Source organism: Leguminivora glycinivorella, chromosome 14, assembly GCF_023078275.1.
Source record: "Leguminivora glycinivorella isolate SPB_JAAS2020 chromosome 14, LegGlyc_1.1, whole genome shotgun sequence".
NCBI lineage: Eukaryota > Metazoa > Arthropoda > Insecta > Lepidoptera > Tortricidae > Leguminivora > Leguminivora glycinivorella.
Genome location: NC_062984.1, coordinates 10915396 through 10943103, shown reverse-complemented (window position 1 = coordinate 10943103; position 27708 = coordinate 10915396). Strand labels below are relative to the sequence as shown.

The window sequence follows — 27708 nt, the reverse complement described above, 5'->3', positions numbered from 1 at the left end:
GATAAAAAAAGTCCACTTGAGTTTTTAAAGCATTACGTTACTCAGTTAACTATTGCATTTTCATTTACTAATTTAAGATTTCAAAAGCGATTTGAATACCCTTGCTCCATCGAAAATAAACAATTAGAAAAAAAAATCATTCGAATCGTAGTTTAGAAACTAAAATTTATCTATACTTTTTTGGAATTTCTAAAAATATCAGATTAGGATAATTATGTTAGAAATTCTGAGTTCGACGAACCCAAAAATTATTACCATGTAAGAGAATAGGTTTTTAATCTTTTTTGTGGAAAACGCTCAGTAACTACTGTACGAGTACATATACATTTATGTATAATAATAAAACAAAAAATAGTGTCTCATAGTGTTGTGTTCCTGTCGGTGAGTAAGGCTGCCAGAGCTCAACGAGGGTGTGGGGTGCTGACGACGGGAGGACTTACGGAACTAATTTGTTCCGTCTATTGTCCTTTGAGTCGTCGGCAACCCAAACCCTCCTTTGAACTTGTACACTCCTTTTTGCTGTGCACACGCAGCAAAGGGGAGTGTACAAGTTTCTAATGGGGCGGCAACGCGCATGCGACACTCTTTGAGTTGCAGGCGTCCATAGGTTACGGTGACCGCTTTCCATTAGGCGGACCGTATGCTTATTTGCCACCGACGTAGTATTAAAAAAAAAAAAAGAAAAAGTCCTGGATTCGAACCCAGTACTTCCATGCAAATCATGCGATGGCACGTATTTACCGCAAGGCTATTTTAAACAAGCTGTCGCCGCGTGAAATTATCGACTAGAAGGAATACAAAAACACTGTTTGTATGTGTGAGTGGTACTTAGAAATAGTGTAAAATAGTAAATTTATCTACATTAAGGGGATTAACGTTACAATGAGAAGTTGAATGTTTGTTGTAATACGTCAATTTTAATATTAAATGTTCGCGAAGCATAATTGAAAGTATATAAATGCCTGTACGACTCCACAAAAAAAATAAGACTGGTAATTTGAAGATTAACGCCATCTAACGCAGCCTGAGCTGCGGGTAACCTAAGCGAGCCACCTTAATATTCTTGTTTAAACTACATTACACTGTTAAGTACTGGTATTATGCTATGCTTACTATTGCTTAGTCATTACTTCATTTCCTCCACCTGGAGATGGGGGGGCAGACTCTGCTTTAGCCTAATACAGTTTAGAGAACCATCATTATACATATTTATTATTGTATACTAACAATGTGAGTCTTCTTATCCCTCGACCTTGACATGTTAGCAGATTGCGGGCTAGGTTCAGGGCACAGTATGATTGCAAAAGAATCCGGTATTGACTAATGTTATTGGCTGTATGAATTTACTAAATTGTGTGTCCCTCACTCATCATCATATCCTACAGCATGTGATTTGTGTGCGCAAGTAAAGGCAGAGACATGCATGGGGAGCAAGTCGAGAAGGGTTTTGCTTGGAGTAGTTGTTGGAATAAACAAGTGTCTGGATTATGATACATTTGATAGAGACATTTTGAGAAAAGACGAACTCAAGGATGTCAAACTTAAAGATGTCCTTCTGTTCTGCTGAGAAGATTTGAGGAGATAAGTGTGGGAGGGCAGCCAGGACAGTAACCTGCAGCTCCAACTCCAGGAGATCGGGCTGAATAAATGCATCAGTGATCGACACCTGTTTCCGGCCAGGCGTCCCAACACTACATCTACAAGTGGATTTGCCCAGCTGGCTCATTCTTCATCGTGGACGTCGTGCAGCAGACTGCGCGCCAGGTTGCGCGCGCAGGCCAGGCGCAGCAGCTCGGCGCGCTCGCCGGCCAGGCTGCGCGCGCGCAGCTCCAGGCACAGCATGATCTCGAACGTGTCGGCCGACGAGAACACTGGCTCGTCAGACTCGAGCAGGGGCAGCGTGTCGAGGAGGAGGGTTTCCCAGAAGCTGATACACAAAAAGATAAACCGAAATAAATGCCATGTATAAGAAAAAATGCCGGGATTCGAACGCGAGTCTTATGGCGCCGTAGCAACTTTCAGGATTCTGAACTTTTAACTTTCTGTTTACAAATAATTCTAATTTCGTCAGAAAAAACAATAAAATGGAGCTTTTATAGTAAGCCTTAAATATTCAGTGTATGTTTACATAACAAATATGTTAAAAATATCAATAAGTACTTACTAGTCTGGTGCAATCTTCGAGGTTAGCAGTGATATGAGCAATTTGGCCGCTTTTCTAAATTCTCTGTTCTTGTACAGTCTGTGAAAATCGCAGTATTTGCCTGAAATAAATACAAGTTAATTGTTTAGCTCACTTATGTTGATAAACTAATAAAATGTACGTAGTCTCATATATGTACAATTAGTGCGAAGTTTTTGTTTGTTATGGACTCAGTAGCAGGCCGCATACTGCAGGTTCAAAACGAGACATGAGGCTGAAGTAGTAAAATGCAGCAGTAAACAGTGCTCACTCTCTGCAACAGATCTCTCAATGGTAGACTGTGTACTACACATGACTCATCTATCATATCATACATAAATATTCGTCACATGACACCAGGTACGTCACATACAACCACATACGTGACATGACATATCAGTTTGGTACACATAATTTACCTAACCATAGCGTTCCATGATGCAGCAGTAGCCCAGTTCCCGCTACCGGAAGTAGATCCTTCCTGGCCGGTAAACGTTACCTGTACTTAGTATAGGCTCTAGTGTGGCGTTCGCGCATGCATCACGCTAGAGTCGTATACACTAAATACTGGTATTATAATTAAAATTCTGAAAAACCCCCGACTGCGATATAGTAAACAGATTTTCATGAAACATGGTTAAGAACACTCCCGACTAATTCAGCTTTCAGACAAAAAAACTAAGTCTGAATCGGTTCATTCGTTCGGGAGCTACGATGCCAGACAGACGCACACACAGACAGACAGACACGTCAAACTTATGGGGGTTAGAAACATTAGTCACCTAACAAGAGCGCTCTATGATGCAGCAAGAGCCCGGTGCCCGCCGCCGGCAGCAGGTCCCTCGCCGGCAGCGCGCCGCTCGCGGTGTAGGCGCGCAGCGCGGCGTCCGCGGCGCGCGCGCACAGCGCCGACACGCGCCCGCGCATGCCCCACGCCAGCGCGGCGCCCGTGCGCCCGGCCGACAGGTGGCGCGCGCCGACACATAGGCAGATTGTTCGCACTGTAAAAATATACTAATATTCCAATGACGGCATTTTAACTTATATTTACACACAGACACTGAAACGTTAGGTTCTTTACTAGTTATATAAATAAAACAATCTTTTCAAAAATAAAAATTATAATACAAAAAAATTACTTTTTTTAAAAAAAATATAAATGTAGGGTAGGCAGCCGAAAAGATTAAAAAATAGATCTCAGGAGTAAGTCCGAACAATTTAGATCGAGCTCGCATTCACTTGAAGACGCTTTAGAACGAGTGGCACTTCCCTGACTATCGCTTGGTGAAGCAGCGGACGGCGCGCATGGCAAGGTGTGACGTCACTTCTTCCAGGTGTTCAGGGTGCGGCAGAGCAGTAGGTGGTCTCCGGAGCCAGTGTTGGGTGGTAGGTGGTAGGTCCCCTGGAATTCGTTATTATTGGACGTTTAGTGAAATGTCCGATTTTGCGTTACTGCCTGCGACATTCTGCCTTATGAAGTAAAAGCGCCAAGTGGGAAGTGCAGAAAGCAGGAAGGCACGCTCAAAGCATTAAATAGTGATCAGAGATGTGGTGGTAGCATACAAAATCAGCTTTGTTATATGGGTATGCACTTATGCAGTTTTATTGTTTTTCTCTAAATCTACATGACATGGAATGTACATTTAAAACTCATTCTGTTAAGCAATAGCAACTAAGTGTCGCAATGAATACACTTAAACTAATTAACATTTGCATGAAAATTGCAAATCATGATTTCACTTTTTAGTAAAGTGGGTAGAAATTAATTACGCTAAAGAACAAAGATACCAGTAGCTTACAATTACAGCGCTTAGGCATAATGAAAGGCTACTAATTATATAAAAGGAATAAAGCACTTGCTATTTTAGGAAGGATTAACACAGTGAAGATGAAATAATTACTTACAAGCTATAAAATATAAAATATTTTTTGCAACACTCACCCGAGCGGGGAAAACACTCACACACGAATTAAATTAGGTTCTCATGTTTAAATGAATAGAAAACCCTTCGAACGTCATCGTCCGAGAGTGCCCTTTTTTAAAAAAATTAAAATAAGTGGAGCGGGCAACTCGCGTCGCCGCGCCGATCCAAATGGACGAGGTCTATCCGTTAGTCCCCTCCGCGCCCCGCGGTGGCGTTACATACTGGTTGTACGATCTTTAAACGCCTATATCGCCGTGCGTGTGGACTTACGTTTGTCATCAAGTCAACTTCAGTATTCGGTCAGGCGTTATTTCTATTGAAATTTATTAGGTTAAAAAGGAACTTCCTTTACGCCTTCCGTGACAGGACTGATTATTCAAGAAGCGTTAAAACGCTAACGTTACATACCCCCCCTGATTAGGAAGGGTTTTATCTAGGTAAAATCCTCTATATTTATACCGACTCATTAACTACCTGCCCCAAACACAGACTCCTCGCATTCATCGCACTATCATATGATCTTTCATTCTTTATCTTTCACAATGCCATAGCACATTAACGTGTGCGTTAAGCCCTGTCGAACAGAGTAATTGTATAAGTTTACTTTTACTCGCAGATAGATAATAATAGATGTACCTAATTCAGTAAACCCCATTCTTCTTTATCATATAGGTTCCTATTAGTATAAATACTCGCATTAAAAGAATAAAATAAACTCTTAGTAGCTGTAGCAAATCAGTAGGCGGATACTGTTTCCATCAAGAACCAAGAGACAAACTGCTGACCTGGTAGAGGTTGCAATTATTACACATCTAATCAATTGTTTATATGAAAAGGTAAAATAAAATAGAAAGGAACTAATTACATTTGAATGGAATCACTGCGGCTGTTTGATAGAGTTAAACATCCTAGAAGAATACGTGTTACGGTTTTAGGATTTATAATTAGTGAGCTTTAAATCCTTGATGTGCCAATCACCTAAATTATTTCCGCGTTTATCGCAAAGCACGTAAACTAGTGGTGATTTTTTTGATAATACCCGACACTCTACGAACTTAGGTGCCAGCTTCTTGGCAAAGCTATTATCTTTATCACTCTGATAATAGGTACGCTTCCAAACCGTATCACCAACATTGAATTCAGCCTGCTTGCGACGTAGGTTGTAGGTACCACAGTTTTTAGCGTGTGCCTTTAACAACGCTAGTTGCGTTTGGTCAAAGATATTTCGTAAAGCGCCAAAGTTTTCTGCATATTCATCCCTAGGTGCGAATATTAGGTCGCTTATAGTATCCACGTCCAAATAGTGTGATCCACAAGTTACCAACTCTCTGCCGTAGACCAGAAAAGATGGTGTACGATTGGTCACCTCATTTACCGATGAATTTATAGCAAATTGAATTTTTGGGATGTTGGAATCCCAAGACCTATGATCGTTATTTTCAATGAAACAAGCGATAGCCGTAACGATAGTTTTATTATAACGTTCAACCACATTCACTTGGGGGTGTATTTAGGGGTGTATCGAACGTCAGGGATTTTATATTTCGTAAATAATGCTTTTAGAGTATTACTTACATACTGTTTCCCGTTATCCATTAAGATTGTTTTTGGAATACCGTGTACCAGAAACACTTGATCCTCTAGAATGCGAGAGATTATTTCAGCGGTAGCTCGCCGAATAGGAAATAACAGACAATATTTAGAGAAACAGCAAGTCACGACCAATAGGAATGTGTTTTGTTTTCTAGAAGCAGGCAGCGGTCCGACTAGGTCTGTACTGATCATCTGAAAAGGTCTACTACAATCCTTTGGCCGTCCCATAACGCCTAGAGTACTGTGATTGGCATATTTATACGACTTGCACACATCACAGTCACCTACGAATTCCACCACATCCCTATGCATGTCAGGCCAAAAATATTTAAGAGATAGCCGTTTATACGTTTTAAGTACCCCAAAATGACCCGCTGTTGGACAAGAGTGGTTTTCTTGAAGCACTTGTTGTCTGTTTTCTAAGGGAATGACCTCTTTCCATTCAAACTCTCTTAAAAGAGGGTTTAAAGTTCTCTTGTAACGATATAACTTGTTATTTACAACCTGATAATCTAAAAATGACGCAGATGCGTTTTGACACCCATTGAAAATGTTCAGATACCAAGGATCTGTGATAGACGTTACATAGTGCGTGGTATTAGGTACAATTGTATCGATAGCCGAAATCGGTATTCGAGACAAACTGTCGGGAACTACATTATCAGCGCCTCGGCGATGTCTTATCTCACAGTCGAACGCTGAAAGTCTAACGCCCCACCTAGCTAAGCGACCCGTAGGATTGTTTATGTTCAAGAACCATTTAAGGGCTGAGTGATCCGTATAAACGATGAATCTTTGACCATTTTCGAGGTAACAACGCCAATGTTCGACCGCTGTCAGAAGGCGAGAGCCTCACGCTCAGTAGCGCTATAGTTTCGTTCCTGTTTAGATAGGGATTTGCTCATATATGCAATTACTTTCTCGGTATTGTCTTGAATTTGCGTTAAAACTGCGCCTATACCTAGATCACTAGCATCACAGTGTACCTGAAATGGCTTTGAATAGTCCGGGCAAGATAATATTGGGGTAGAAACTAGACACTCTTTTAAAGCCTTGAATGCCGCATCCGCCTCTGGAGACCAAGCGAACGGAGGTGCATTTTTTGCTTGAGAAGTTAATTTGTTTAAAGGAGCAGCTAAGGAACTGAAATTAGGTATAAACCTCCGATACCAAGAGGCTGCGCCTATAAACTTCCTGACTTCTTTGCGGTTTTTAGGGGTAGGATAACTTACGAAAGCTTCAACCTTATCGGGATCTACATGTAAACCATCAGAGTCGACAACATATCCTAAATACTTTAACTGTTGCCTAAAGAATTGGCTTTTCTCGTAATTTATAGTCAGATTAGCGGTTTTCAGTTTTTCTTTAACACGAACTAAGAGGGAAATGTGTTGCTCAAAAGTAGGAGATACAATTATGATGTCGTCAATAAAAACGAAGACCTTGTACTCAAACTCTGGACCATAGAATAGCTTGTCTACGAGCCTCTGCTGTGTAGCAGCTGCGTTAGTCAACCCGAAAGGCATAGATTTGAATTGGTAAGTTCCGCGAGAAGGAATATAAAAAGCAGTCTTACACCTGTCCTCCTGTCTAATTGGTATCTGCCAAAAGCTTTTAGAGAGGTCCAAGCTAGTAAGATATTTGGCATCTCGAAGATTATCCAATATTTCAGCTATATAAGGCAAACTGTACGCATCCTTCTTAGTTACGGCATTAAGCTTGCGACTGTCCAAACAAAATCTTAGTTTACCATCTTTCTTAGGAGTAAGCAAAACCGGCGATGACCACGCGCTCTCGCAAGGTTCAACCACGTCGTCTTTAATCATTTCATCAAGTTGTTCAATCAAAACGCGTTGTTTTTCTAATGGCATCCTATAATATCGTTGACGGATGGGGGCAGAATCGCCAGTATCAATAACATGAGTGGTTAAGGTAGTCCTACCCAGGCCGCATTTCTCATAGGATATGTCATAGAATTGCGAAATAATATGATCTGCTGTAGTTTTTTGATCATTTGACAAATGTTCGTAACTGCAAAGCTGTTTCTTATTACTATCCGCCTCAATAGCAGCTAGAGCGACTTCGGACTCAGGACGTATCAACACACTAGACAGATACTTAGGAAATAACCCAAACTTATTCCAGAAATCCATGCCGAGAATGAGAGAATTCTGCACACTGGGAACAACGTGGATAGTTAGTACGTGACTCCGGTCTAGGAATTTAACTGGAATATACATCACGCCCAGACAAGGTAATTTATGGCGACCTGCAGCCACGAGATCAGAAGATGACCACCGCTGTATTTTGAACCCTCTGTCCAAAAAATACGTATGCGAATTGTTACCAAAAATAGTTACCGGGCAGCCGGTATCAAGCAAACCGATTAGTGGCTTACTTCGAATTTCGACCATAACGTGAGGACGAGAATGGTCGGACTGAATATTGTGGATTGAAGAAACGGAATAGCACGAAAAGAAATTGGAAACAAAACTGAGCCAACTAGCCCACTCAGCATCGTCTTGTTTATCTATGATAATTCTTTCGTTCTTACATTCTTCGTCGCTACAATCCACCGTACTCAGTTTTTTTGAACGGCAGACTGGCAATTTGTGCAATCAGGGAAACGTACGCCCTTCTTACCACACTTGAAACAAATCAGGAAGTGAGGCTGTCGACAAGTCTTTAAAGAATGGGAGGTCACGCGACATCTAGGACAGTAGGAGTTTTTAGAATCGGAACTATTATTAGCCTCTATTGCGTTAACGTTGGCGCTGTTTGGTCGTTCCGTGTTCTTTTTAGTATACTGATTGGTATTGTTAGGGTAGGATTTGAAAAATCTATTCCTGTAGTTACTACTCTTGTAATCAGAATCACTACAGTTATATGAAGCGCCGGCACGGTTACTGGAAGAGCTAGGTAACTGCCTGTCGTATGCAAACTCCCGGGCCAGCGTATCAGAATCAGCTTTCGGTGGTTCGTGAAAATGAGCAAGTCGTGACTGTATATTTTCGTAGCTGCGGCATAGATCCTGCAGGCCCTGAATACTAGAAACATTGGAAGATGCAGCGAGGGTACTAGCATAGACCGGACGTATATTGTGCAGGAGTATTTCGAGTTTTTCCTCTTCTGATGGTTGTTTAGCAAGCCTAGAAAACATACCCTGCATAATAGAAACGTAAATTGTGATGTTCTCCTGTTCACCTTGTGTACGCTTTCTTATTTCATCCATCCAAAGGTAATCGTAGTTAGCCTGGCTAAAATCTTGAATTAATAGCTTAACTAAGTCCTCCCAAGACTGCACCCTACCTCTGGCACATCGGTACCAATGCAAAGCTGCGTCAGTAAAAATCTCGTAGCCAAACGACAACAACTTATCCTTGGACATCCCCCTAGATATAGCTAGTTCCTCGGCTTTTTGCACGAATGCCCGAACGCACGTTTTACCAGAGTACTTCAGTTTGCTAACAACATCAGAAATTAGCCTTTTCTCGCACGATACCGAAATTATGTCAGATAGCGGCTCGGAGCTCATTGACACAGAGGACGGTTCCTTTTTTAACGCTTTAAGCTCTGAAAACTGTTGTTTGAAGGCCTTAGATAACTCTGAATAGGTAGCCTCAATTGCTTCCGACCTATCCACCCTAATGAGTCGGTAATAAACATGATGCAGCATATTCTCTGTCCGTGAATAACCATTCCTGTCATATTTAGATTGAAGGGAAATAATGTTATCTCTAGTTTTTGACAAGGTCTCCCTAACTTGTGCCAAATCCGCACTAGGATCCAAATGAGACTCCAAAATATCCTCGGCAGGCAATAGCGGACTAAGCTTCACAATCTGTTTCCTAAGCTCCTGAACCGATTCTCCTATAGTACCCCCCCTAACAGCAACCTCGTACTCCAACTCCGACTTTTGAAGCGAAAGGTATTTAATTTGGTAAGACATGTTTAGCCCGTAGGTGTGTGTCGCAATTCCACAAAACAATTATAGTTAAATTTAAAATAATATAGAAAGAAGAATCAATCAGATCTCAAAAATAGGTAGGTAGTTCGACAATGCTCATCAAAGTGTGGGTAGTCGACCGGAAAATATAATGTAATTTTATAGAAAAAAACGCTTACTAGCACAGTTTGATGAACACCTGGACACACTTAAAACCTAATACAAAAAACAGCCAACACCAATGATTACTAGATAATACCAAAGCAAGTTCAAGCGAATACGGCTCAGTAACTAAATACCTATGATTGGGCGCCAATGAAACGTTAGTCCGCGCCAGCTATCGAACGATACGCACGTACCGTCGCGCACACGGGCCAGCCCGTGTCGTCTCGCGCGCTGTACGAATTATAATTTTAATTATTTTCTGGTGGACCTAATTTAATTCGTGTGTGAGTGTTTTCCCCCGCTCGGGTGAGTGTTGCAAAAAATATTTTATATTTTATAGCTTGTAAGTAATTATTTCATCTTCACTGTGTTAATCCTTCCTAAAATAGCAAGTGCTTTATTCCTTTTATATAATTAGTAGCCTTTCATTATGCCTAAGCGCTGTAATTGTAAGCTACTGGTATCTTTGTTCTTTAGCGTAATTAATTTCTACCCACTTTACTAAAAAGTGAAATCATGATTTGCAATTTTCATGCAAATGTTAATTAGTTTAAGTGTATTCATTGCGACACTTAGTTGCTATTGCTTAACAGAATGAGTTTTAAATGTACATTCCATGTCATGTAGATTTAGAGAAAAACAATAAAACTGCATAAGTGCATACCCATATAACAAAGCTGATTTTGTATGCTACCACCACATCTCTGATCACTATTTAATGCTTTGAGCGTGCCTTCCTGCTTTCTGCACTTCCCACTTGGCGCTTTTACTTCATAAGGCAGAATGTCGCAGGCAGTAACGCAAAATCGGACATTTCACTAAACGTCCAATAATAACGAATTCCAGGGGACCTACCACCTACCACCCAACACTGGCTCCGGAGACCACCTACTGCTCTGCCGCACCCTGAACACCTGGAAGAAGTGACGTCACACCTTGCCATGCGCGCCGTCCGCTGCTTCACCAAGCGATAGTCAGGGAAGTGCCACTCGTTCTAAAGCGTCTTCAAGTGAATGCGAGCTCGATCTAAATTGTTCGGACTTACTCCTGAGATCTATTTTTTAATCTTTTCGGCTGCCTACCCTACATTTGTATTTTTTTTTAAAAAAAGTAATTTTTTTGTATTATAATTTTTATTTTTGAAAAGATTGTTTTATTTATATAACTAGTAAAGAACCTAACGTTTCAACACATTTTAACTTTTATTTATTGACGCTGTTTTTTTTTTACTATTTATGTGCTATACCTATTGTTTTTATTTTTAGTTTCAGTGTCTTGGTTTTACTGTTATGCTGTGTAACTTATTTGAACAATAAATAAATTTGTATGTCTCGCATTCCTCATACTGTCATTTTCGCCAACAGGATTTTAATAGAATTTATAATTTGATGATTAATAATGGCACGAACACAAGCAGGAAAGTCCCACGCTCTAGAGAGCCATGTTATAATATGAGGAAACTGTACAACACTCACCAAAATTGTGCAGCCCATATTTCTCGGCCTCAGCTGCGACCCACAGGGCCCTGGTCTCAGTGGGTACAGGCAGCCGACTCAACAGCAGTTCAGCCCGCGCAAAGTCTTCAGGCGGACACGAACACAAGTAGGACAGCCCTACGGACCAGAGAGAGCCGTGCTATATGAGGAGACTACAACACTCACCGACATTGTGTAGGCCATACTTCTGCGCCTCAGCGGCTACCCGCAGGGCCCTGGTCTCAGTGGGCACAGGCAGCCGACTCAGCAGCAGCTCCGCCCGCGCCGGGCCCTCGGGCGGACACGAACACAAGTAGGAGAGCCCCACGGTCCAGAGGGAGCCATGCTCCATGAGGAGACTGCCGTACTCGAGGATCAGACTGTCGCGGAGGCGGTTGGTTACGCTGAAAATATGATTTGAGTTCAGATTTAGTATGTCAAAAAACTTCACCTCAGGTTTCTCATTTATAACAGAACTATAAGGATAAACGGCTATAGACTTTTTTCTTACACTTCGATATGTCATATAATCAATGAATTTTTAATTTGCACACTACTATTTTAATGAATATATATTCCAATTTTGTTTAATGTTTATGTCTGACCAAGCTGAGTTGGAGATAGCTCAGATTGTGCATTTAATATGCTATCAAAATCGCTGCCAACTGTTTTAGTTTTGTGTACATTCAATAGGTACTTACTCAGTCTGATGCTTATCTAAGATTTTTAGTTTTCCGCAGTGGTAGAGAATGTCTGTGAGATGGGTCGCGAACCAACCGTTATCTGATATCTGCTGAATTTCGTGAATCACCTGAAAGTGAACAATAGTTATGTTGACAGAACATAATTTAGAAAAAAAACTGGCTCTGGTTAAGCCTAGCAGATCATCTAGATCTAAAGTCATTTTAACGATGAGATTTAATTGACATTATTTTAATAATTCGGCCCAAATCTTATACTATTAAACGAGCAATTCTTGTATATTTATTTATTTATTTATTTATTTATTTATTTATATATACCGACGATCTCGGAAACCGCTCTAACGATTTCGCTGAAATTTGTTATGTGGGGGTTTTCGGGGGTGAAAAATCGATCTAGCGTAGCCTTAGATCCCGGAAAACGCGAATTTTCGAGTTTTCATGAGTTTTTCTTTCGCGTTTGTAAACGTAAAATATGGTCCTTAATTTCGCCGCGCGCGCATCGATTCCGCTTAGCTCAGTCGTACGAGGTCGGTCTAATGTACGCAGATAGATCGTAGGTGTCGGGGTTTCGAATCCCGGCCAGAAATTAAGTTTTTGTTTTTTGTCTTTTTTTTTTTGTTTTTGTATTTATAAAAGTTTTTTTTTTATCTAAAGATGTGATATATTAAAATAGAACCGAGCGAAGCTCGGTCGCCCAGATATATAAACATAAGTGTTACGCGATAAGTCCTGTTTAGTTCTAAAATTATGAGTGCAAATTGTATTAGTTTGAATCAATATATTTTTATAGGTAATGAAGTAATAAACGAAATATTTTTAATGACGAATTAAGATTAAGTGAAACACAGTCAGCAAAAAGAAAAAAATCCAAGAATTGCCGTTCCCACTCAGATATTTTGATTATTTTAAGCATTGAATTACTATATACTAAATTTTAAGTTATTTTCTCCAACCATGCGAGGAATGGTACAGGTAAAGTAACCATTTAAAAATTAGAAAACTTCCCGCCATAATAGTTTTTTTTAATAAAGAAAATAAAAGAAAAATATAACACTATTTAAGACAATTTTAAAAACGCCGAGTTTTCGCACCAGGTTAAAAAAACATATAAATTGTCTTTGATTACATAAAGCAGTATTCACATAAGGGTGCGCGCCCACGGGCAACACAGTTGCTCGTATTTGTATGAAAAGTTGCGTCGCCTCGTGTGCGCAGTTCGCACTTTCATACTAGGCCATGGTCGCGACAAAAAAGTTGCTTCGAAAAGTTGCCCGTGTGCGCACCCTCTAACTTTAGAAAAGAGTCATGCATAGTCTGACCAAAAAAAAAAGAAAAAAGAGTAGAAATTAAAAAGTGGCAACATCGTAACGTCGTCCCGTTTTCTCACACATATTGATTTGAAGGGATCGCACTACAACGTTGCTAATTTAATTTCTATTGTATTTCTCACTTTGGTCAGAATGCATACATATTTTTTTAAATAATCAATTTCAACCTTTAAATCTTTATGAAATTAGGCATCCTGGATTCAACTGTTAAACTGTTTAATAATATATTCATTGCCTGCCTGATCTTGTGTGTATAGGGCCTGTTAGGGAGCTCTGAGACTTGCCATCGCTTAATTAGTTACTTGCTGTTTTTTGGATGATTTACACAGTACAAGAACTCGAATGCGAGTTTCTGCAGGTTGGCCGGTTGAATTGGATGTAAAGTCAAACAGTTCGCAAAGTAACCAAATTGGCGTGTCGTGTAAATGAGTGTGTCTCACCTGGTGCAGCTCTCCCTCGACAGCCGGCCGCAACAAGTCATGCAAAGCGCTGCGGCCCGCCCCGCGCATGCCGGCGCATGCGGCGGCAGCCGCGCGCAGCTCGTGCCGCTTGGCCCATGGCATTGTGAACACAGTCCAGCCTCCGAGAATGTATAGCCAGGAGTCATATTTGGATAGGATGCTCTCGAACGCTGAGTAATCGCCTGTTACGAGCTGGAAGATAATAAAGTTCAAGGCACATTAAACTTAATCAGTTCACCTGTGCGGGAGCTATGATGTCATAAATCTTTTCTTTCCTTTCTAATTATAATAATTTGTCAAACAAATGTCTTTAAACTTACCCTCATTATGAGTTCCAGGTGTGGCTGTGAGGCCACACTCCGACTACTCAGTTTTGAACGGCACTCTGCCTGCCAGTGCTTCCAAGTTATTGTGAATTCTCCTGTTGACAAACCTCCATATACCTACAAATATAAAATACTATTTATTGGATACCAAAGCTTGTTGAAGACTTATTTGCAAAAACTTGCGTTTTCAGCAGGCTGGGGACAGCGCCGGCCCGCGCACTCGATCAGGGTAGAGCGAGATATAGTTTTGGCGCCCCCTTGTTTAACCTTTTTGGGGAGTTCAATGCCAAAATGCTCATAGGTTAGCTGTGTATATCTGAAACGTCACAACCATTTGACTAGGTTACTTAAATATTTCAGCAAGCGCGAGCGCAGCGAGCGTGAAATTTTTTTCTATTATTTATGGGGGGTGGACCTGGTTCTATCTGTCTATCTGTCTTTCATAGGACAAACGTACGCGAGGTTAATGTAACAAATGGCTGTGATGAAACAAAGAGGCCAAACACCAAGCTCTGATGGCAGACCAAGAAACCAATAACTGATAACAGTCGGATTTGAGCTTTAGTTCAGGGCCAAGGCAAAGCATGGGAGAGAAAAGTAAATTGCATATAATGGCCAACTTGGACAAACATTGAGAAGTCGAGAAGTTCGACTCTAATTGCAGAACTGCAGAAGAGCACAGCTTGGAATTAAATAGGTTAATTATGCTCTCATGTTATTCGGCCTTTGGCATATTTTGGGGTATTTAGATTTGGGTTATTAGAAGTGCGTTCATCGTCACTTTTACGCTCCTTTAACTCATACAATTGCGCCTCTGTGTGGCGTTTTGCGCCTTTGGCTTTAAGAGGAACTCCGCTTTGAATTGCGGATAAACACAGTGTTTGGATAGCGACGTAACATATTGTCTTTGTCGTTCGGTCTCGGAACAATGTGGTTCGTCAAGAGCTAGAAACATCTTTCGCGGTGCCCTAGCAACAGTAGCTCCCACCTTATGAATGTTGTACATGGTGGCATTGTGGTGCAACTTTGCAGATAATCTGAATCACAATCACAAATCTAGATTTTCAATATCTGAATAAAATTCATTTCCGGCTCCTCTCGCCGTTTTGGGCTATGAGTGCGCCCACGCAATGACGATTTTGACGCCCCCTTACCATTCGGCGCCTAGAGCGGCCGCTCCACTCGCTCTACCCTTAATCCGGCCCTGGCTGGGGAGATATATTAGAAAAGGATAGAAATATATGTATTTAATAATACAAAACAGTACATACATATGAGGAAGGCATGCAGTCATTAAAATAATATTGGACAGTAAAATATTATGAAATGTATGATTTCATAATATTTATTTTTTGATATTCCAACCAGTGAAATGTTAATGGATGTTGTCAACTTCCCAAATAAATTTGCTGTAATATTCTTAGGTTAGGTTAGAGAAAGGGCTTGTATTTAATTGATATTTCGATTTCTACCAGAGAATAGCTATTCAAAGAGTAAATAATAGTAACTTAATCTGTGGATATGCTAATTGCTAACACAAAACATTTAAGATACTTACACTGTAAATAGGCATATTTTTTAAAGAGTTGTCAACCAGCTTAAACTCAGTAGTATCTGTAGCAGAGTGCAGTTTTAACAGTGCCCGAGCCACATCCACTCTCCCCTGCACAATCATGCCAATGACAGTGTCCCAGTACTCTGGGTGCTCCTCGGAGCCTCTCTCGCACGCGTCCAGCAGCTGTGTCGCCATCTGCTCATGGCATGGAAAATGGAACCGGACCCATTCAAGTAAAAATGGTAGTACATAATCTCCAGGGACATTGTCCACATACAGGATCTCACACAAGTGCCACACACACTCTATAGAGTAAAATATTGTTATACATGTTAATAGGTTGTTCTTTTCAACTCCATCGGTCTCCTTGGATGCCGCTTCTTGGAGGTTTTCAATGCACACTCGAATGATTGAGCGGTATTGGCGAGAATGCTTCAAAAATTCAACATGATTATCTAAATTTTTACTCGCTTCAGCCGCTTTTTGGAGAGACAAAAATGTTCCATTGGATTCGTTCACTAGTTTACGTAAAATTGGATGGAAAAGTAATATGTTTTGACGAATGTTTAGAATTCTGTCATCACTCGTTGCTGGCGCACTTTTACTAGTGGTTTGACTTCTTGAAAATATTGCGAACTTATTCCCTCGCTTCCACGTGCATGCTGCACGTTTTTCGAAACATTTGCCGGGTAAAACCTTAAAAGAATTGGATAAATATTAGTAGTTTAATAAACATAACCTTAATAATTTAAAGCACAGGCACTTACAAATGTTTTAGCACGGTTTACGGTCTCATTTTCACTAGCATCTGCTGAGTGATGTGAAAAACTGGAAATATTCATTTTCTTTGATACACACAAACTTTAATAACGTTAATTGTTAACAATCTTCCAATCGCGGGACCGTTTCATTTCATTTTAGTTTTTTTTTGCCTGTATAGTAGTTTATGGTTTATGGTAGGAGGATATTGTTTATGGGTAGAGGTTGGCCTTTCACAAATGTCATTTGAGCCATTCATTTTATCATTTCAATGTTCTTTGACAGTCGTGTGGAAACCCTTTATTGTTTAAAACAGCTTTCTTATTTTACATTCTATGGAAGGAAATAGTCAGTGGTCAATCCTTAATGTATTTAGTAACTGTATATAAATTGAAGTTCGATGTAGAAGTATTGCATATTAGTACAAAAAAATACATTAATATTAAATGTAAATTTTTATTAAAATTAAAATTGAAAACTTCAAATTAATTTTACAAGACAGATGTTTGACCGGAGGACTTGTTGGAGGACATGTTGATTTGGTCACGAATGAAACGATATTTGTCAATTCGTCAAAGTGTAATTGTTTAGACAAGAATTAAACAAAATTAGAGAGTAAAATCTGAATAATATCGTGTTGTGTTACGTGTTAGCCGTATAATGTGTGTTTTTTATTTACGGCGTTAAGTCGGACAAAAGGAAACGTTTACTAATCATCAGTGACAATCTTACTTGGTGAGTGTTTTTGGTGTTGCATCGAAATTTTGCCTGTCACTAACTTTCTATGTAGTTATTGGACCGCGGAACAGTTTCTTGCACTGTATCCTATGAACCTTCATCCATCTGTATGATTTTCCTTGTTCCTAAAGTCACGTTACCTCGACAATTATATTTCTTAGAAACTAGTAGTTGCAGTGAGTAACAGTAGTTAGAAGAGTATTCAGGACATGGTATCCTCGTATTAGATGAGAATATTTTCCTGACGTCACTCCTTAGCAGTATTTAGCATTCAATGTAGTGATAATGTTGATAAAGTTTATCTGTAAGTGATAGTGCTATCATGAATGTTTTTCAGTAGACATTATTCAGAGGTAATTGTCAGTTTTCATAAAACTAGCTTTGTTTACTGTTATATTTTTTTGGACCAATTTTATAAACCTGTAAGTTTATAAATACACATTTCTTGGCTTTGACTGGCTTACCTAATACAATACCTAACATTATTTATTACTAACATTTTCCTTGCACTGTTGAGTTAATATCCTCATTAAAAAATAATTCTTTATAATTGTAACTATCTAGACTTGAACTACTGTTCTTCATTTTAGTTACCATGAAATTTTAACTGTAAAAAATATAACAACTTTAAAACCCTCTATTGATTTGACTAATTTGTTAAACCTTAGAACCCACAACCCGTTATGTGCATAATTTATTACCTATTTTATGACCCTATAACAAAAATATCAATTTAAACTGAACCTAACTACCAAACTACATATATAATTGCGAAACACAAAAGGCAAATCATTGTTGACTTCAATTGTACCATGAAGGACATAGTTGCAAGTCAGCTGATGCCCTTAAAAACATCTTTACTACAAAGTTCCTGATTAGTTAGCAATGACAAATGAAAACCTGTTTTATTAATTAGTAAACACTAAACAGGTTTTATATTATTATTTTAAAGAGTAATTTTAATGTTGAAACATGATTAGGTCATAAAGAACGGATGTCAAAACATGTAAGTGTAAAAAAATATAAATATTTATTTGCTATGAGATTGCACAGAATTAAAATTGAGTTTGGCATATATCTTAGGTAGCATAAGAATTTACCAAGTTATTACTTTCAAATTTCGTGCAAACTTATGATGCTGTGAGGCCATAAAAATATTAAATATGAATTCTGGTAAAATATCAACTGTATCTGAACAACTTCAGTGTTAACAAATTGATGTCAGGATCTCTGTTTATAGATTCTTTTCAATACATATATTATCAATTTTCAATGTTCTTGGCTGTGCTTGTGTTGTATAGCATGGGCTGGCACAGAATGTGTTAAAAATTTGACTGAACAAGACCAGGCAGGCCAGCATGGTCACGCGATATAAATGATAAAACATCAGGCTGGATGTTTTTATCATTTATCGTGCAACCATGCTTATATGCCAGGTCATCATTTTTCTAAAATTTATGGCAAAATTACCATAAATGCTAACAACAGGTTACTCTTATTGAACCGATAACCTAAATTTGCTCCATTTTTAAAAGAACATTGTGTGGTAGTTGGTTTGGTCTAACTCGGTGGAGGCATGGCTATGACTATATTTTTGTATAATGATAATCAATATAATACACACACTTTTACATAAAAGTTATATTATCATACTAATAGTGACTTATTATTAACAGAAGTATAAAAGAAATTGTGTCACATAGCCAAAAATTTGGTGGAATGCCCCACTAGTTTGGTTGGTCTTATCAGGTTTGAACCATTTAATGATTTATTATTTTTCCGTATACAATGGATCAATATTTTATACTGTTCATTTTTAGATATGATTTTGTTCTATGTTGGTTATTGCAGATTTCACACCAATACGTGAGGGTCAACTAATGAACTTCCATTCAGTCAGACCATATTTATTGTTAAGTTAAACCATAATATTTCAGTAAATATATAAAAACGGTAAAATCACCTATGTAGTATGAATTCAGAACAATGTCACCCATTGTGTACAGGACATTTACCCAGTCAGTATGACAAATGTCATTCAAAACTTTAAGTAGCGTGGGAATTACTAATACCTACATTAAAAATAACATAATTTATCAAAAACTATCGACAGTCTATTATCTGTGAATTCAGGTCTCACCTGACACAATAATTTCTTCTATATCTACATACATTTCGGAGAGTGCGCTGAGGAACTGTACAACCTTGTTCCTCCGTCCCCATTTCACCTTAGGACCACCAGACAATCGGCAATGCGGCATCGCTTCACGGTTAGTATTCCAAAAATACGCACTAAGCGTTTCGCTTCAACATTTATTTTGCGAACCGCCAAGGAGTGGAATGCCCTGCCTGAGTCTGTGTTCCCACATGAGTACAATCCAGGGCGTGATCCACCGTAGACCGCATCATCACTTACCATCAGGTGTGATCGTGGTCAAACGTCTACCTATTCATACAAAAAAAAAAAAAAACTATTCTAAGCTTAAGCTTGCCTGTTTGCCAGATGCCTGTATTGTTACAAAATCATAGATAGACAATAAGGTGTTGCTTCCATTTATCAAGGACACTTTCCTGACAACATTTCCGCAAAGGTACAATTTCCTGCCACTAGACTGGGTAAATAGTACAGTTACCAGAAAAAATATCCGGCACAACCTTATTTCTAGAGCCATAGGAGCGTGTCTGATATTTGCAGCCTTGACTATGTTAGTCATGCTCCTTAGAAAATGTCATTGGTAGAAAGCCTGGATTTGAAGTTCCCACATTTCTAGTTACAAAATAGTATGCCCAACTTCTGCCATATTTAAATTTTATATCAGACTCCTGATTAGTTCGTTACGTATACTAAAACCATTCCGTGTTGCCAAATTTGGCTGCAATAGAAATTGATAAGGCACGACTTAGTCGATAAGAGTTTAGAGGTGAATAACACCAATGTTTGTGTCCCTTTCGCTTTGTCGGCAACATTAGGTACTTATGTACTCTGCTTACCCATATTACGTGCCAAAGTTTACACAATAAGATGCGTATCGGAAATTCTTGTTTTTGAGACGAAAAGAGCAGTTTAACCCCTATTTTATGTACATATAACATGATTATAATATTGAGCCCATAAAACTTTCATTTTCTTTTCGTTAAATTATTGATTAAATCTTTGATAACAGATTCAATTCGTGCCAATACGCAAGAGCGATAGAGATAGATAGCTACGAAAGATATATTATCGTGAGCGTTTCGTGAGCGTTTGTGTATTCGGCTACGTACATACACAGTTCTTCCCGCCATCTCTAATCTCTGCTTTGGCCTATCATGTCGCCAGCGTCACCCCACCATTGAATAACCTTCCTCTTTTTAACCGACTTCAAAAAAGGAGGAGGTTCTCAATTCGACTGAATGTTTTTTTTTTTTTTGTATGTATGTTACTCGATATCTCCGAGAATCGTAGACCGATTTTCAAAATTTTTTTTTGATCGAACGGGTATAACCCCGAGATGGTCCCATTGGCACCAAGTCGTGGTCTGATGATGGGATCTTGGAGAAATCGAGGGAACTCTTCAAATGTTATAGGCACATGTAATGTTTTTTGTGTATTTTTCAAAGGTGCACCAGTATTTGCGCCTGGTGGTAATAATTTTATGTGGCTGAGCTGATGATGGAAGGTCAACTCCTCAACGGTTAGGAGTTAAAGGACAATTCTTTCACTACTGTACATATATTCGGACTGATACATATAATATCACTAGGAACCACTAAAAATCAACAAATAAATTAACTTTTTAACAAAAAATAAAACCGCCTTCAAAAAAAAGCGTGTTACAAAACACGGAGAAACTAAAAAGCCAAAAATAATAAACCTTCGAATTCAGATTTCTTATCGGATTGCAATAATCTAAACATCCAAATTATAAACAAATCAATTATTTTTGGAGTCGGGACCAGCCTGCGTATGGTTGGGTAGGGCAAACAGGAAATAGCAAGGCGACGAACAGGTCTGGTACCGACTACAAAAATAATTGATTTGTTTATAATTTGGATGTTTAGATTATTGCAATCCGATAAGAAATCTGAATTCGAAGGTTTATTATTTTTGGCTTTTTAGTTTCTCCGTGTTTTGTAACACGCTTTTTTTTTACTCAAACTTATAGCTCTGAGGTTAGACGCATCTTGACCGTAGTTTTCATAAAGTTTATAGACAACTTTATAATGATTACCAATGTTACCAGCACTCACGAGGTCGGCTACTTAGCACCGAGGCCTTGACCTCCCTTACCTGGCTCGCTCTATTGATTTCTCGTATCACACCTATTTTTAGATAAATCTGATTTGGTGGCCTTGACGGTTGCCGAACTGTTTAAATGAATTTTTAAAAAGTAGTATCTTTGGCTTGAAAACTATGTACTCTGTCATGAAAATAGCCAAGGAAAATAGTTATCGTAAACAACGCGAGGAAAGTTTTTCTCGACTATCCTTATATTATATATTTTCTTTTATATACGAATTAAGGTCTGTTACACGCTACTATACTGGCAGATTAGTAAAAGATATAGAAAAAATAAAAAAAACTCCTAATTCGGCATTAGTTGCTTAACGTCAAGAAACGTGACGCACAACACAACTAATATGACGCCAGTACAAAGTGCGATCTGATATTTAGTCACTGTTTATCGGCTGTAAAGGATACGGAAATGGGAACGATGTGTCAATTTACTTGAAATTTGCGAACTATTTTCAAATCTGCAAGGCATATTTTATTGCTTCTGATATATACCAACCTAGAGAAATTAGTCTTTGAGGGAATAAAATAATATTGATTATGAAGAACTGCCACCATTAGTCTAATTATGGAAATAGTCATTATTTCATTTATTTCATGCAAAACCATCCAGTCTGTCTGTATACGTGGTCTGTACCTAATCTAGTATTTAGGTCTGTTTGACAAATCAAAAATCATACTTTTAAGTTCTCTAGATACGTAGGAATAGAAAAGTACTAACTAGAATACGAATATTAGTCCGATATGCGAACGCGATCGGAACATTCATAACAATCATAACTCGCTAAAACCCGTTAATACGCTAACGCAAAATGGTAAATGGTACCCTTTGCTCGTACAACTTAAGAAAACACGTCAAAATACCAAGCTAGCTATCGCTTTTTGCATCATAGATTATGACAGAGATGAATAGTATTATGCAATAAATCACTGAATTCATGGTGGATGTAGTCGCTTAGGCCGCTTTGCATCCAATACGTCGGTCGTCGACCTCTGCGCCCGCGCACCTGTACCGTAACCTAGGGCTGATGCTGCGATGACGTCCGAGCTAGGCCGTCATTTGTCAATTCTGATTTGCGCAAAACAAACAGGCCATCAACTCAAGTTGGACTTCGGTCACTTGGCATTTCGATATACACTGTACATGCAGTCATGGTCATGACGCTTTCACCTTATTTCAGTGACGAAAAATGAAAAAGTGTTAAGGTCAATGACGGCAAGTGTAGCTGGCATAAGGAGGTAAGAATTAAGAAGAGAGACATACGTGCGGTTTTATGTTCATTAACAATTTTTGATGGAAGTAAAACCCTTGCATAATTCATAATTCCATGGATTTTTTTTGTCAATTTATAAGCTTGGCAACCCTAGTTAGCAAATTATTTCATGATTTGAGGCCATTATTTTTAAACTGCAAACTAATCTACCTTTATAACGTGGTTTACGTGGTGGATAAAATATTCACCTAGATGTTGCCATTTGTATGCAAAATGCATGTATAATGTATACTTTGGTTTAATTTAGCCTGTTTCGCACCATATATCGTTTTGAATACTGTAATACTATATCCACTACTGCTCATAGGTACATTCATTTAATTACGTCAAGCTTTCTGTCATAAATATTATCAATAGGCACTTATAAAATAGCGTATATTTTTTATTTAGGCTGTAATGAAATGACTAGAGTCGGACCAAACCACAGATGTCATATATACCTCTACTATCTAAATTAAGTTCTGTGGACCAAACTAACTGTGCGGCGCTCTTGATAGAGGAATGTTTTGACACTGACTACTAGTAGTATGTACTTTAAAATTATTGATTTACCTATTTTGTTCCCCTTCTCTCTCATTCGCAATTATTGATGATTAGTACCGCGCTTATTATATTCTATGCCTAAATGATTGCGTGATATTCAGGAGTAGAGGGACCATTCTCTTGATGGAAAGCCACGACTATGTAATATGTATATCCAATTAAAACACATTCCCTCATAATATTTACGATAGCTTCGCCTCTGGCATCGCTCAGGGCATGCCGTCTGCGCCGTAAGGCTTCCTCCCACTAACCGTGTTAAAGGCACCCCTGTAAGGCTTGTTTCACATGTGCCGTCAACATTTTAGTTGGGTTTTTATCGCTTTTTGATTCGATAGTAAGGGTTCGTCTTAATACGTACCTAGTAAAGCGACTACACGATTATCGCGAATTTGACTTACCTACTCATGCGAACGCGCGATCAAACCCATAATACATTTTTACCCTCACTTGCTCGGAAACACGTGTTTTGTCCTTTAATACCAGTGGGTAAAAACGCATTTTATCCACTAGTGGGTAAAGTTATAAGTAATTTGACCTTGAATAAAGTCAAATTAACTGTAAAGAGTACGCTGTAAAGAGTTCGAAACGTCGGGATGTATTTTAAATTCATTATACGCGATTTAATCCGTTTCCATAGTTTTATTTCAAATTAACTGCTTTAAAATTGATAAAAGTAGGTGAATCTAATAATAAAGATGATTTACCACCTGTAGAACTACTGGAAGCAGTGATAAACGCATTTTTTGCGTTGTAGTTTCCTCCCTATAGTGAGGGGAAAAGTTTTGTGTTACACTCGGGTGCAAATGTATTTTACTTCTCGTGTGTTAAAGAACTCGCAAGTTCAGGATTCTCGAACCACTCGCTTCGCTCGTGGTTCAACTATAGAATCCTTCGTTTGCTCGTTTTTCAATTCCACACTCGGCGTTAAAATACAACTTTGCCCCCTTGTATAACAAATAACTATAACTCTATAATATTAAGTAGAATGAGGACGAAAAGTACAGGGTGCGTAGCCGAATGGCACAAGCGCTCACGAACCGCTCACGAAACGAAACGCTCGTAGATATCTATCTCTATATATCGCTCTTGCGTATTGGCGCGACAGAGCCAGACTACCTTTCGCGGCGTTTCGTTTTCGTTTCGCGTCGTAGAAATGCCATTTGGCTACGGGGCCTATGGAACTGCAACCGCGGTATGTAGGGAGTAGGTACAGCTAAGCATGAATCACATAATCTTACAAAAAGTTTGTGATTTGACAGTAACAGCTGGTGCTTATAATGAATGAATATCCGTCGAGATTACACATTTATCAATGATGCCCCCTCATTGATTACCGCGTAATCTCGTTGTATTAGGACGATCTGTTATGATTTATAAGTTTGTAAATTAAATGAGATAACAACTAACCCACAACAAGCTATTAATGTAAAGTAGTTAGCTAGTTAATTGTATGTTTTTAATTAGAACTAATAGTGCATGTTTGTAGATATGCCTCAGTATTAGAAAAATGCAAGTTTTACTACTTTATTAACCTATTGTATTGTCTCCTACTGAAAACCGACGTCGCCTAAGAATAATAGTTTCAACTTTGACATTGCATCACGCTGTAATCTTCCGCACAACGCTTTCAGTTTAGTTCGGACACTGACTTAGTAAATGTTACAAGCATATTTTTTTATTTGAAAAAAATTCTCTTTACTGGCGAGAAATCAGTATTTTTTCACAAGCTTTTATTCAACTTGCCTTGTTAGTTTGGGTCAAAACGTAGAAGCTAAATTTGACCCACTTTCCGGTTTCCGATTGAGCTGAAATTTTGCACACATATGTAAATCACGTGACAATGCAATATTATGGTGTCATGGAGCTGATCTGATGATGCAGCAGAAAGGTGGTCATAGGAACTCTGTTATGAAACGCCGTATCCCCGTAGAGTTAGGGGTTTTTAGAATCTTCTCGGAGAGCAGTAGATGACTGTTGAAAGAAAGGTACAGTCGGCGATAAAAGCTTAACCATCAAGCTTGAAAATCACCAAAGAACGCATGAACCTTAAATACTGCCAATGATACATTTGTATAAGTTACCATATACATTTTGGGTTACACATGCAATGTGCACCTAGCCTAACACCCGCCTCCTTGCTCAGTAACTCCTAGTGCTGCCTGCTCGGCACATTTCGTGCACAAATGTCAAACACTTTTTACTTTTTGCTATATGTGCGTTACTTTTTAATATAAATAATTTTAGCATGAGTGTACATTATAATAGTGTTATAATAAATATGTTTGACGGTGATTTATTTATTTACTAACACACATTTGACTGTTTTGTGCTTAAGATGCGGCGTCAATTTTTCAATCTTCCATTCAGTTTAACTTCTCTAGTCTGTCTGTTATCAAAATTGTTAATTCCATATACCGATCTTTAATATGACTACAATTTTGCTTATAGGGCTCGCCAAATATTTAATAACGGCTAAACGGAGCAGAATAAAATCGAGAGACTTTTTAAACATCAAACTGTTGTAACTTACTGCCTGTAGAACATCAAAGCCCAGTTAATTTTCCTGACATTCAAGATGGTACAGGAGGGTTAAACTTGGGTTTACGTTCTGCGTGTAGGTGCTATTTCGTTGAAGTGGAATGTTGGCTATACACTCGACGAGAGACTCTAGAGACTCAATCAGAAAACGGCGAGATGAGATGATTAAGGACGAGAGGAGAAGGGAACCGCATGTAGCTACAGCATGCACCTGTTAACCCATTTGAATTCTAGGCCATCATAAAACCTTTGCACAGTAAACGTCTAAGTGACTTTATTACAAATGCAGTGGCCTAGGATTGCAATTGGTTCACCGTAGTACACTCCCCGTTCTCGTCTCGGGATCTCTCGTCGAGTGTCTCGTCGGCGGAAAACAAATATAGAAAGACTGTATAATAAAATTTGATGATTAAAAAGTTACGCAGCTTCAGTTCCTATTGTATTTTTCGAGGAACTGTTTATAAGAACTTACATTACAAATTGTTTCTTTTGAAAAAACTTGACGTCTGCATGTTATTCTCATTTCCAATAACAAATGGTTTGCACGTTGTATATTCAAATTTGTATGAATGTTTATGTTGTCGGCAGAAATCGCGGCACCACGTTACTTCGGCGTTTTTTGAGTTAACAAATAACCGTGAAAAGTAAGTCCAAAGTAGTCAATCTCAAAGTTTATCCATTTAAAGTGCACTTTGCTAGCTTCCTTTAATGCTATAAGGTATGGCGTAACATTAGCTTGGCCGTTATCTTTTTTTTTTATACACATATGTTTACAAAGTTATCATTTTATATCAGTTAATGTACCTGTTGTAAACATGACTCGTTTAATTCACACTTTATTTTTATACCATGAGCACACTGTTTTAGTTTTATTTATGACAGATATATACTGACCAGTTTCTTTAACCCCTCGTATGCGGCCTGTCAATTTTGGTCATTGAAATAGTGACCTTGACATTAAAAGCAATAGACTGCTTTTGTAGTCTGAAATCAAAATATTATGATAATCATACATCGGGGTTTTGGGAGCGGGAATGAATTCGTGTATTTGTAAGTTTGTTTATAGTAATTTGAATTACTGAAATATGTATTTAACTATGTAACTGGCTCCAAATGTACCTAGAAATGTTAAAGTAATGTTTATCTTTTGTCGTTTTCACCATTTTTGGGCTAGTGTAAATCATTCCCGCTCCCAAAACCCCGATGTATGATGATAATTCAGGGTGAAGCTATGCGTTGTTTTTGCTAAAGAGTTCAAACATCCCTCCTCGCGTCACAAACTTTTGCGTTTTTGCCATTAATAAGGTAATCCAACAATATAAGTAGAAATTAAGCATGACTAAGCTTGAATATGAATAGTATTATGTTTTTGTTGATTAAAAAAAGTAAAAAAAGTAAAAAAAGTAAAAATCGTTTATTGTTGCACATAAACACAAAGACATTTGTTGCAAAAGATAGGTAAAATTTACATCCATTTGTGCATATCCTAATTATTGTTAACACAAGTTTCCAGGGGTCCCCGCACTAGGCTAGGCCTGTACCGCGGGAGACCTGTATTGCATTTATATGTCATGAAAGTTAGAAAAACAAGTTAGCTATATAATTAAAGTACAGTGTAAACAATGATTAAACATTGATTCTGTTGCCTAAAGTATTACAGTTTACAGAAGTTATTTTATACTATGGTTATAATTAAGTTATTACTAAATTACCTATTGAAGTAAGTTTTCAGTTTCATGTTGACAGTAGTTAGAAAATTAGAAAAACACAGTAACTATATAATTAAAAGTACAGTGTGAACAGTTATTAAACATTGATATGAAGGCATTCTTGAAAATGAACCAATAACTATAAACATAATATATGTAATACCACGACGTGAGTGATATCAGTTCAACACGAATGTAGGTATTGGATTTCCTG

At 38.4% G+C, this 27708-nt stretch overlaps 2 protein-coding genes across 8 annotated transcripts in view; one reads left to right on the top strand and one right to left on the bottom strand.

Annotated features, from left to right (window-relative positions):
* LOC125233039 (nuclear pore complex protein Nup85) overlaps positions 1-16563 on the bottom strand; it is a 42990-nt gene extending 26427 nt beyond the window's left edge. Inside the window, exons 1-9 of the mRNA XM_048138880.1 lie at positions 16428-16563; positions 15664-16356; positions 14100-14222; positions 13759-13971; positions 11988-12097; positions 11473-11690; positions 2965-3183; positions 2165-2264; positions 1054-1927 (exon numbers count right to left, since the gene is read on the bottom strand). Of these exons, the coding sequence (XP_047994837.1) occupies positions 1723-1927; positions 2165-2264; positions 2965-3183; positions 11473-11690; positions 11988-12097; positions 13759-13971; positions 14100-14222; positions 15664-16356; positions 16428-16502 (1956 nt within the window). The 5' untranslated portion in view covers positions 16503-16563 and the 3' untranslated portion in view covers positions 1054-1722. The remainder of the gene's footprint in view (positions 1-1053; positions 1928-2164; positions 2265-2964; positions 3184-11472; positions 11691-11987; positions 12098-13758; positions 13972-14099; positions 14223-15663; positions 16357-16427) is intronic.
* A 224-nt stretch (positions 16564-16787) lies between these two features.
* LOC125233071 (epsin-2) overlaps positions 16788-27708 on the top strand; it is a 42208-nt gene continuing 31287 nt past the window's right edge. For 2 of the 7 annotated variants that reach the window (XM_048138930.1, XM_048138926.1), the window contains exons 1-2: positions 16788-17154; positions 26374-26429. The gene's annotated coding sequence lies outside the window, so the exon portion shown is untranslated. Of the gene's footprint in view, positions 17155-17528; positions 17580-26373; positions 26430-27708 lie in introns of those variants that run through there. The other 5 variants (XM_048138931.1, XM_048138932.1, XM_048138928.1 and 2 more) reach the window with 5 other exon arrangements.